Source organism: Tupaia chinensis, unplaced genomic scaffold, assembly GCF_000334495.1.
Source record: "Tupaia chinensis unplaced genomic scaffold, TupChi_1.0 Scaffold000578_2, whole genome shotgun sequence".
NCBI classification, from domain to species: Eukaryota; Metazoa; Chordata; class Mammalia; order Scandentia; family Tupaiidae; genus Tupaia; species Tupaia belangeri.
In genome coordinates, this window is record NW_006160094.1 from 7,591,202 (window position 1) to 7,603,126 (window position 11,925).

The following is an 11,925-nucleotide window of genomic DNA, read 5'->3' on the forward strand; positions in this document are numbered from 1 at the left end:
AGACAGAGAGACAGAAAGCGAGAAATCACCCCCCAGAGGGGATGGTCACGCCACAATCCCTTCTCCTCCATTCTCCTCTTGGGATCTTGGGCACGCACACACACGCACCCGGCGTGAGTTTTAAGCCACCGGGTCCGGGATGCGAACCGCGGTTGACTACGTGGGAGTCCAGTGACATAGCCATTACGCTAACTGCTGGTTCCCGACTTTTCCATTCTTCTCAATTGCTTGGACTAAGTCTGAAGCTTTGTCTTCAAAGTCAGAAATTTTTTTTCTTCTGTGGTTTAAGTTTTCTTCTGCATGGTTTACTCTGCTGGCAAGGGAAGTTTTGATTTTCTGTATTGTATTCTTTACCTCCAGAACTTCTGTTTGATTATTTTCAGGGTGTTTATCTCTTTATAGAGTTCCTCCTTCATGTCAAGGAAAGATTTTTCTTATCTCCTAGAATTGGTTGTCTGTTTTCTCTTGCATCTGACTGAGTTTAGTTACGATAAATATTCTGAATTCTTTTTCTGACATTTTTTTTTCACTTTTTTTTTTCTTTTTTGGAGAGATTTTCGCTATAGGGCGCGTGCACTCGCCAGACAGACGGAGAGAGACATAGAGACAAAAAGCGAGAAATCACCCCCCCGGGGGGATGGTCACGCTGCAATCCCTTCTCCTCCATTCTCCTCTCGGGATCTTGGGCACGCACGCGCCCGGCGTGAGTTTTAAGCCACCGGGTCCGGGACGCGAACCACAGTCAACTACGTGGGAGTCCAGCGACATAGCCATTACGCTAACTGCTGGTTCCCTTTTTCTGACATTTCTGTGATATCTTGTGTCTTATCCATTGTTGATGAGGAATTATTGTGTTTCTTTAGGGGAAAGTATTTCCTGGCTTTCTCATATTTCTTGAGGTTCTGCTGTGATTTTTAGTCATCTGATAACTATTTGACTTTGGGCTTTTTTTTAAAGTGGTTTTCGCCTTAGGCACACAACACACACTTACCAGAGAGAGACAGGGACAATGAAAGGGAAAGTGAGAAATCACCCCCTCAAGGGCAATGGCCACACCTCAGTCCCTTCTTCTCCATTCTCCTCCATTCTCCTCCCAGGATCTTGGGCACACACACAGGTGCCTGGCTTGAGTTTCAAGCCATTGGGTCTGGGATTTGAACTGCAGGTGGCTCTGTGGGAGTCCAGCAACATAACTGCTGCTCCATCTGCTGTCCCACACTTGGGCTACTTCTTTGGAGCAGCTTTCTGTGGGTGTGTGCTCATGTGCTCCCCTGTGGTCTTAGTTTAGCTTTGTGTCGAGTTTCCCTCATCTACTGTGGGTGGCAGTGTGGTATCCACAGTGGGAGTTTGGAGTTCAGATTCAGAGAGCAATTTCTCTCCTCCGTCTGCTGCAGAGTTCTTCCAGAGCCTCGCTGTGTTCATCTGTTTGGCTCCTATATATCCAGACCTCTCTAGGCCCAGCGGGGTGCTGGGCTGGCCCATTTCAACTCTTAATCACACATGCTTTGACTGGCTTAGTGTCATATTTGCTCTCTACGAAGTGACACATTCCTTGGGTGCAAGATCTTGCCTTTGTTTTTTCTCTGCTGCTTTGCATTACTCATTGCATTAAATATATAAGAATTGAATATAAGCTAACTTTTGATTTTTTAGTTTCAAGAAAACTGGTTAGAGTACTGTCAACATTTTTTCTTCTGTATTGGCCTATAAATCAGTGCATTTAATTCACAAATTATCTAGGTTTACACTGAAATTGCTAAAACTTCAGTCTACCATTTTTTTGTATTCTCTCTCCTTTTTCTCTTTTAGGGCATCGTCTTTAATCTTGAGTCAGAGGAGGAAGAATATTCTGGAATCATTGCAGAAGATAGCAATGACATTTATATCCTGCCCAGTGACAACTCTGGACAAGTCAGTCCTCCAGAGTCTCCAACTGTGACCACTTCGTGGCAATCAGAGAGCTTACCTGTCTCACTTTCAGCCAGCCAGAGTTGGCACACTGAAAGCCTACCAGTGTCCCTAGGTCCCGAGTCCTGGCAGCAAATTGCAATGGAATCTGAAGAAGTCAAAAGCTTAGACAGCAACGGAGCTGGAGAGAAGAGCGAGAACAACTCTTCTAATTCTGACATCGTGCACGTGGAGAAAGAAGAGATACCGGAGGGCACGGAAGAGGCTGCTGTGACTGCTGAAGCCTCAGTGAGCGGGGGGCCACAAGAAGCATTTCCCGAAGCCCCGGCCCCCTTGCTTCCACCCGTCACTGCCACTCCCTTGCTGGAGATGAGGGAGCCCCCTGCACTGATGCTTGCTCCTGAGGAAGCCAGTCCTGCTTCGTCTTTGTTTGTGGGACTTGATGAAGAAGAGGGAAAACCAGCAACAACTGAAGTGGAAGAAGAAGTGGTCCCTGCACTGGAACCCACAAAAACACTGCTGAGTGAAAAGGAGACAAATGCAGGGCAAGGAAGTCTTACAGAAGAGGCCTCCCCTGCTGGAGAGGGGAAGGTCATCCCTCTGCCCGAGGGCAAGTCGATGCTGCTGTTCGGAGGGGCTGCCGCTGTTGCCATCCTGGCAGTGGCTGTCGGAGTGGCATTGGCTCTGAGAAAGAAATAGCAGATTTTTCAGAAGGGAATGGAGACAAAAAGGGTCTATGGTATTGGCTGGAATTTGACCTGCCAGCAGCTGATTGGACATTTGGACAACACTGGGGTACCTGGGGCTCTGCTCAGCAAGGCAGTGGGCCGATCCCCGGGTGAGGGCTTGAGGAAGAGGGTGTTCACATTGGTCTCAGTCTAAGTCCCCAGGGCCTTGGCTCATAGTAGATTCAGAACCTTAGGAGTAAAATGCTCCCTCTAGGACAGGGACTCTAGTCCTTGACGTTACTGCTCTCCGGTCACTCTGTTGTAGGAGGCCATCCTTGGTATTCTAGGGTGTTCGGCAACCTTCCTGGTCTCTACCCACTAGGTGCCAGCAGCACCCCCTCCCAGCGATAACAGCCCAAAGTGACCCCATTGCCAAATGTCCCCTGTGTGCAGAATCGCCCCATTGAGAGCACTGCTTTAGAGGGACAGGGTTAGTGAGGATCTGGGGTGGGAATTGCCATCCAGGGGGCTTGACTGGCTTTCCAGCCTGACCCGGCTGTTCATCCCCTTGGAGTTTCCTCTTCCTGATGAGCAGGCCGTGTTCCGCAGTCCCTCCTGTCTGCTCGTCTTTCCCTCCCCTGTCCTAGTGGGTGGGTGCTTCCCACAGCTCAGCTGCCTCTCAGGTACTGCACTGCCCCTTCCTCACCCAGGCCCCCAAGACCCCACAGGAGAGCTTGTTCTGTCCTGTCAGACCCGCAGGGCTCAGGGCGTCCTGCAGTTCCACCTTGTAGAGATGCTGCCTTTAGGAATCTTTAAGAAAAAAAACACACATAGAAGAGACATAGAGGTCCCCACCTCTGGGTGCAAGTACAAGAAATTGACTGGACAGGGAACCAGCAGTTGGCATAATGGCTATGTCGCTGGACTCCCACATAGTCGACCGCGGTTCGCGTCCCGGACCCGGTGGCTTAAAACTCACGCGGGGCGCACGTGCGTGCGTGCCCAAGATCCCGAGAGGAGAATGGAGGAGAAGGGATTGCGGCGTGACCATCCCCCCTGGGGGGTGATTTCTCGCTTTCTGTCTCTCTGTCTCTCTCTGTCTGTCTGGCAAGCACACGCGCCCTATGCAGCACCCCCTCCCAGCGATAACAGCCCAAAGTGACCCCATTGCCAAATGTCCCCTGTGTGCAGAATCGCCCCATTGAGAGCACTGCTTTAGAGGGACAGGGTTAGTGAGGATCTGGGGTGGGAATTGCCATCCAGGGGGCTTGACTGGCTTTCCAGCCTGACCCGGCTGTTCATCCCCTTGGAGTTTCCTCTTCCTGATGAGCAGGCCGTGTTCCGCAGTCCCTCCTGTCTGCTCGTCTTTCCCTCCCCTGTCCTAGTGGGTGGGTGCTTCCCACAGCTCAGCTGCCTCTCAGGTACTGCACTGCCCCTTCCTCACCCAGGCCCCCAAGACCCCACAGGAGAGCTTGTTCTGTCCTGTCAGACCCGCAGGGCTCAGGGCGTCCTGCAGTTCCACCTTGTAGAGATGCTGCCTTTAGGAATCTTTAAGAAAAAAAACACACATAGAAGAGACATAGAGGTCCCCACCTCTGGGTGCAAGTACAAGAAATTGACTGGACAGGGAACCAGCAGTTGGCATAATGGCTATGTCGCTGGACTCCCACATAGTCGACCGCGGTTCGCGTCCCGGACCCGGTGGCTTAAAACTCACGCGGGGCGCACGTGCGTGCGTGCCCAAGATCCCGAGAGGAGAATGGAGGAGAAGGGATTGCGGCGTGACCATCCCCCCTGGGGGGTGATTTCTCGCTTTCTGTCTCTCTGTCTCTCTCTGTCTGTCTGGCAAGCACACGCGCCCTATGGTGAAAAAAACCTCTCCAAAAAAAAAAAAACTGGCTGGACAGAGAGGTTTGTCTCAGCAAGAGGTAAGGATGGCCTCTGTGACTTAGACAGCCTCTTACTTGCGGAGGTCCCCTGGCCCCTGACCTGTGGTTATCTGCCATCGCCTCTGTGGTTGGTGGGCACTGTCTAGGACCTGGGCTGGAGAGACTTGCCAATACCTGACCTCAGGCTTGTTTTTGATAACCCAGCTCCTCTGCGGGCCTCTTGCTATGTAGTAAGGATTTTCCTGCTTAGGCTTACAGAGTCAATTGGAGTATCACTCTAATTAAATCCAAAAAAATCTCCTGAATATCGAAATAAAATGTGGGGGGAAAAAGCAGCGTAAATTTCAGACCGAGACTACCCTAGAGATTCAATTAGTTTGACTCTAAGAGTTCAAGAATGGAGGCTGCTTTGCCTAAACACTTCCCGGCCCAGTGCTGGTAATAAATCATGATGATCCTCATCAGCATATGCTAGTTGAGAATCAGGATGATTTTTGTCTCCTAGCTGAAGCCATCCATGAGTGGAACCGTGTGCTTTCATGCCTGGTATCACAGTGTCACTGCGCAGGAACACATGCTTGATTTAAAAAATCGGATTTATCATAGCAAATGTAACAAACTCCTTTTTTAGATCCGGAAATTTATAATAAAAATATTCTACCTACCCTGAACACCAAAACCTGACATTTTAAATGTGCTTCCTTTTAAAAAATTTCAGTTTCTTAAGAAAAGGTCTGCAGGTGTGTTTGTGTGTCTTTTAGAGCTGTGTCATGCAGTGTTATCTTCGTTCTACATTTTAGTGTCCCGTTTAAGGAATCGTGTTTTTAAGGGTTTGAGTTACCTCGTACGTAGTTAGAGGCGAGGGGAGGGGAGGTTAGTGGAGTAGCTGCTCCCCTCCGTGGGCTCTGGTAGTTACCCTGTAGTGCTCTGTGTTCCAGCACAGAATCTGCCATCTCTGCGTTTTCATAGTTAAGAGTAAACTAGTGAGTTATCTTGGTTTTGTTCTTAATAATATTTTCCATTCAGTGTTAATACTTTTAAACTTTAAAAGTGTCTTTCTCTTAATTTCTCATGTCTTCGTACACACTTAATTTTTTCTTTTGCCAGGGAGTGTGGGCATTCACCAGAGACAGAGAAAGTAGAAATCACCCCTCAAGAGTGGACAGCCATGCCGCAGTCCCTTCTCCTTCATTCTTCCCTTGGGATTTTGGGCACGCATGTATATGTGCCCAATGTGACTTTCAAGCCCTTGGGTCTGGGACTCGAACTGCAGAGCTGGCCATGTGGCATCCAGCACCCTAACCTCCATGCCACTAACTGTCCCTACGATTTTAAATGTTCAAAGTGTTGATACTCTGGACCCTCACATAAACACACTCGAGCAAAATCGAAGCCACGTTCACGTCCAGACTGCTGGAAGGAGCTAGCTTACGTGGGTTCCTTCTCCGCAGGGGAGCAGGAGGTGCGCTCCGGTTTCGCCAGTGTGACTGCCAGCCCGGAGTGATTGGCTGGCTGCGCTGTGCTGGGGAAGACCGTGACCTTTCCCTCCGAGCACCTCGTTGGAATCTCCCAGCAGCCATGTGTGGGTTCTTTCACTTCCTTGTCCTCCGCCTGCACCATGGAAGGGAGTAGCCCTGAAAACGGCCTCTTTCAGCAGCTGCCCTTTCCTGTTAGGTTGGTAAACGTTATTTCTCAAATCCCCCTTCCCTCTTTCTGGTTGGGGTGATAGGAGGCTATTCCTTACTGCCCCAACTTAATGTAACGTCAGTCTAAAGGAAAGGGCAGATGCAGAACTACCCCGTGTTTGCGGACTCCCATGTCAGCAGGAGGAGGAGCGCCTGTTCAGTCCTCGTTCTCTGCGCTGCTGGCCTTCTAGAACGCGTCTCGTTTTTCTGTTGAATGTAGTGATTTCTGATCACTTGGCAGAAAGCTATTGAAGGTTTCTGAGAAAATGCCAGAACTAAAGAATGCCGATTTATCCTCTCTGTGCGGAAGTGATGATTCTGGGCCCGGACTGCCGTCAATCCCTGCAGTGGGCCTTCGTGGCGCCCCCCAGAGGCCGCGCTAGATAAACAAGTGCAGCTAGTGGCTTAGTCTGTGCAGTCCCCACCGCAGGTCCCGGAAACCTCTGCTCGTGCCAGTCTCAGACCCAGTGCAGCCACTGCGTGCTTTGTCCCTGGGGCAGGGTGGGGCTGGCGGGGACTAAGTGGTGAGGCCAGAGCAAGGGCTCTGAGCCACAGCCACGTTCATTTCCTCAGGCTTTCTGCTGATTCCCCAGCTTCAGGGCAGGTTTTTCCCAGACGGCATGACAGACAGACAGATGTCCACATTCAACATTGGAATTTCTGGATTATTTTAAGGGATGTTTTATAGAATAAACGTTTTATAGGTAAGACATTTCCCCCTTCTCATTCCTTTCTTGTAAAATTAGGTCTTTTCACACAAATTTACCTTCCACAACTTGGGCAGTACACAGTCACCAAGACGGGGCCTGCAGGCTGCCCATCACTGACCGATTCAGGTCCTCCTCCCTCCGCCCGCCCACCCCGGCACCACTCCCTGAAGTCTCAGAGCACATGAGAGCGCAGAAAAAAGCCTCCTGTCTCTGGAAGACCGCGACGGGATGACCAGACGTGTGGTCGGCCTGGGCTCAGCCCATGTGACGAACCCTGGTGGGTTCCTTAAAACAGACTTAGTGTGCGCAGCTGTGATTCTAGCGAACGTGAGCAACTCGCAGCGTGCCCAGGTGGTTCTAGTGCTCCACGTGCATCGTCTTCCGTGCCCCGGTAGCCACACTCCCTGTCCCTGCTGCAGACAGGACTCCCCGCCTTCACCTCCCCGGTAGCCACACACCCTGTCCCTGCTGCAGACAGGACTCCTCTCCTTCGCCTCCCCGGTAGCCACACACCCTGAACCCGCTGCAGACAGGACCCCTCTCCTTCGCCTCCCCGGTAGCCACACACCCTGTCCCCGCTGCAGACAGGACCCCTCGCCTTCACCTCCCCGGTAGCCACACACCCTGTCCCCGCTGCAGACAGGACCCCTCGCCTTCACCTCCCCGGTAGCCACATACCCTGTCCCCGCTGCAGACAGGACCCCTCTCCTTTGTCTCCCCGGCAGCCACACACCCTGAACCCGCTGCAGACAGGACTCCCCGCCTTCACCTCCCCGGTAGCCACACACCCTGTCCCTGCTGCAGACAGGATTCCTCGCCTTCACCTCCAGAGACTTTGCGCACAGGAAAGGTGGCGATGCCTGGACTTTTGCAGGTTCCAAGTCTGGTTCTTTGTCCAGTCTTTACCGTTGTGTGACCCCAAAAGGCAGAATTGGCAGGCCCCGCGCACAGCGCCAGCGTGGACAGGGCCAACGGCAGGGTACACACGTGTGTGGCCTGTGCCCTGCCCACCGCGTGCCCTCGGGCTGCCCGGCAAAGTCCCGCATGGGCGGGTCTCGGTGTGGAGCATGTCCTGCCACAGAAAACGAGTGACTGTCGTGTCGGGGCTGGCCTAACTGCCAGGTGCCTTCCCTGTGAGTGCTGAGTGAGGCTGGAGCGCGGGAAGGACTTCTGCTGAGAATAAGGTCGTGCCCCTGACCAGGCAGCGCCACGCGGCGCCGAGCGCGGTCAGTGGAGGCAGCGCCATGGCACATTTCCTAATCCCTTCCCATTCGTCCCTCTCCCTGCTTGTGCCATCACCCAGGTGGGGACGGGGAGTGGAGTGCAGTGGGCGACACCCGCCAGCAGCATGGCCGCCCCAGGGTCAGCTGGCGCACCTGGGCACATCTTGCTCAGAGGCCGACGGACGGATGACTTCCCAGTGCAAACCCCCCACGGCCTTCACGCAGCGCCATGGCCGGCACAGCCTCGCTACGGAGTGCGATGGGCATCCAGAACAGTGAGGCGCAGCCACCCTGCGGCTCCCCATGGTTCGGACGCCATGCTACCCAAGTATTCATCCTTCCTGTCTTCCCCTTCATGCCAGCCCATTCAGCCCCAGCCTGGTTTGCCATGGCCCCGTGCGTTGAAACCATCAGGGTCCGTCGTGTGTTTGTGTTTACAAGAGCCCTAGCAAGACAGCTGCTCGCAGCGGCTCCGCTGGGACGCTCTCAGGGAGCTAGCTCCAAGGCCTGTAACAAGCAGAGAAGTAGCGGCCGGGTCAGGGGCACACTCTCTGTTCTCACCCTGCGGGGAGTTCTAGCAGTGTAGCTTCGCACCACTAAAAGAAACGGGTCAGTGAGTACACTGTGTAGAACAGAAGTCTGCCATTAAACACTGCCCTCCCCAGGAGAAGGAAGCTGGCGTGCAAGCTTGTTAGGTCTGGGTCTGGATGTCTGGGTTTTGCCCTGGCGATTTCCAGCCAGAGAAGTGTATTATGTAGATGGCCCGCCAAGAACGCCAAAGGAAAAGCTTCTTCCTAAACCGTTTTCTCCTGCTACTATAGACTTCCATTTCTTTCTTCCTGCAGATTAAAAGTGCCTCTTCCTAACTCATTTCTCAAACTCAGTTTATTACTGGTTCTAATGCTCTCATCTCAGAAAACGCTGGGATTAAGTGGTGATAAACGTGCATTTTACCTACACAGCATGTATTTCCACTTCCCGTATGGAGTTCATTGCTCTCTACTGCAGTTCTGATTGGCTCAATCTGTTACGGATTTATTCTGCCTCCTTTTCCATCCTGTTGTCTACCTTTTGGCCAGTCTACTCTTCTTCTTCAGGGGAAAGAAATGCAACTCAAGCCTATGAACTGTGCTGTTGGAAACAGTGTTGGGGAGAACACATTGCAGGTTGCAATAAAATGAAATTTGAAGATAATCTACGGACTCATCTTTCTGTTCCTATGGCAACCTTATGCCCTTGATTTAGGTGGGGTCATTTCAGATCATCTTTGTAGGCTCTTTTTGTTTTGGAGAGGTTTTTGCTATAGGGTGTGTGCGCTCACCAGAAAGAGACAGACAGAGTCAGAAAATGAGAAGTCACCCCCCAGAGGGGATGGCCACACCAATCCCTTCTCCATTCTCCTCTCGGGATCTTGGGCACACACGCACACATGCCTGGTGAGTTTAAGCCGGGACTTGAGCCGTGGTCGACTATATGGGAGTCCAGCGACATAGCCATTACACCAACTGCTGGTCCTGTAGTCTCTCTCTCTCTCTCTCTCTCTTTTTTTTTAAGTACAAGCTTAGTGTAACTTGAGGTTCTGAAAACGTGAACACATTTAAAGGACACTCCAAATTCTAGTTCCCCGTCAGCATAGCTAAGGAACTCGTTGGGAAGACCAGGCTCTGGTCCTCCGGTCCCCTAAGCCAGTCTTGAGCATCATGGTGAGGACTTTGACCTGAGGGCAATACTCACCTGCCAAGTGTCTTTTGGAGGAGAAAGCCTTTTGTCTTTAGCAAAGGAATTTGCAGAACTTAATTCAAATATTTAAAAAAACAGAATGGACAACATGTTCTCCCAATTACAGTCATTCTCTGGATTATGTCCACAAGGACTGTTACCAGACAAAACTACCAACTTCCAGTACAGGCCGGAGTTGTCACTGCCGGGACGTACTCGAGACTGAGGTGTTTGTTGCCGACACAGCGGAATCTTTTTATAACTGGTGTGGGAGAAGGGGTGGGTGATCTTGCTTTACAGCCAAGAAAAGGTACCAGGCTTGGTCTGGGAAAGCTGTTATGAACTGTACTGTGGTGGCCTGCTGTTCACTACAGGGAAGGCCAAGGTGCCGACAAAGATTGAGAGTAAGCGATAGTCTCGACTTGCTGTTCTAGAGTTCTCCTTTAGACCTGACTGCCATGTTTACATTGGCCCTTTTGGAAGAAAATGTTTCCCTCAGTGAGTCTGACTGTAATGATGGATACACGCACAGCTGAGTGTACATGCGTGTGCATGACTCCCCGTGTTTCCACAATCACGGGCATACTTAACAAAGCGCACTCAGAACTCCCGAGACTTCCTTCCAAGGGGGCCCCACGGGCACGGCAGTGCCTACGCACCGAGGCCCAGCCCCGAGCGGGCGTTTAATGCTTGGCAGCGCACAGTTCTTTTCTGCTGAACTTAACACTCTTGACACACAAGTTTTTGGTAACAAGAAATTATTTATTAGCACTTCGTGAGTTGTTCATTGGTTTCCCCAAAAGCACCACGTTCACAGTGACACAGGCTTTACCGCTGAAGGTCATGTGCATGACAGACCCAGCAGCCACTGCCAGAGAATGTGCTTACTAGACAGAGAGAAAGCGACCTCTGAGAGAGCGGGAGAGGGAAGGAGAAAGAAGGCCCCAGGAGCATGGTCAGGCCCAACCCTTCTCCATTTCCCCACCCTGTCGGGGTTCTGGGCGTGCCCACACACCCTGTGTGGTTTTTAAGCTGCCTGGGCTGGGACTGGAACACTGTCAGCCTTGTGGGATCAGGCTCCTTTCACTCTGGGGTGACGTGGCTGGCCCCATGTCACTCTCAAACGCATGGCCAGGAGGTAGCTTACGGTAGGGCGTGACGGCCCAGTGCTTGTTCCAACCCTGACTACCTCGATGTCTGCTTTGTCACGTGTATTTTGTCCCTAGGAAAGTGAGCTGCTTGGCTGAATGTTTCAAATCCAATGGCTCTTCATCTTTCAGGCCTAGGCGCCTGTTGTCTGCAGATGCAGCAGTGCAGGTGTGGTGGGTATGGCTGGGCAGGGAGCGCTGAGGTACAACAGGACAAGTGCGGGAGCCTCGCCTGCCCCAACAGCTCAGCATCATCAGCCTGGACGTTGCGACAGAGTAGATTCCTTACCTGAACTTGGAAATAGTGGCTCACACAGGCCTTTAAGTCACCCAGACACCTTTAACTGCCTATGGTTCTTCTTGGTTCACATGAAGGGAGAGCGAGTTGGAAAATGCACCTCCGCGTGGAGGCCAGCGTTTCCCAGCGCTGACTGTAGCACTCTGGTCCAGAGCCTCGGTGCCACTTTTTAAAAAATTATTTATTTATTTGTTATAACTTTGTTAAGTTTGCTATAGGACATGTGTGCTCACTAGAGAGAGACAGAGAGGGAGAAAGAGAGAGGAAAAGTAAGAAAGCAAGCTACCAGGTCCAGGACCTGAACCGTGGTTGGCCATGCAGGAGTCCAGCACGTTACCCTCCGTGCCACCTGCTGACCCTGCCGTTTGGTTTTTAATCGGGAAGAGTACTTCCTTCAGAGTACACTGTTCCTACTCTGAGGGGGATTTTCACGGTAAGGAATGCGTGTGCCCTTCTCCAGCCCTTGCCCTGTTCAAATAGGGTACTGCCTGCCGCAAGACCATGCCCAAGCTTGTTCCTGAATCAATGAACAGAAAAGTGGTTCTTTTTATTTTTTTCCTGTTTCCAACCTTCTTTTAAATTTGCTTTCCTGGTGGAAAGTTGTACTAGCTGAGAAAGCTAAAGGCACGACATGCGGGTTTAGGCGCCGCTAGGAAGCCCACTGAAATACGTGCAAG

The 11,925-nt window shown here is 51.7% G+C and overlaps 1 protein-coding gene across 3 annotated transcripts in view; it reads left to right on the forward strand.

The window, feature by feature from the left end:
* Positions 1-3,392, forward strand: part of BCL2L13 (BCL2 like 13) — a 120,906-nt gene extending 117,514 nt beyond the window's left edge. For 2 of the 3 annotated variants that reach the window (XM_006158350.3, XM_006158351.3), the window contains one exon: positions 1,810-3,392. In XM_006158350.3, coding sequence (XP_006158412.1) covers positions 1,810-2,607 — 798 coding nt within the window. In that variant the 3' untranslated portion in view covers positions 2,608-3,392. The remainder of the gene's footprint in view (positions 1-1,809) is intronic. The other variant, XR_003551022.1, reaches the window with a different exon arrangement.
* The last annotated feature ends 8,533 nt before the right edge of the window (positions 3,393-11,925 follow it).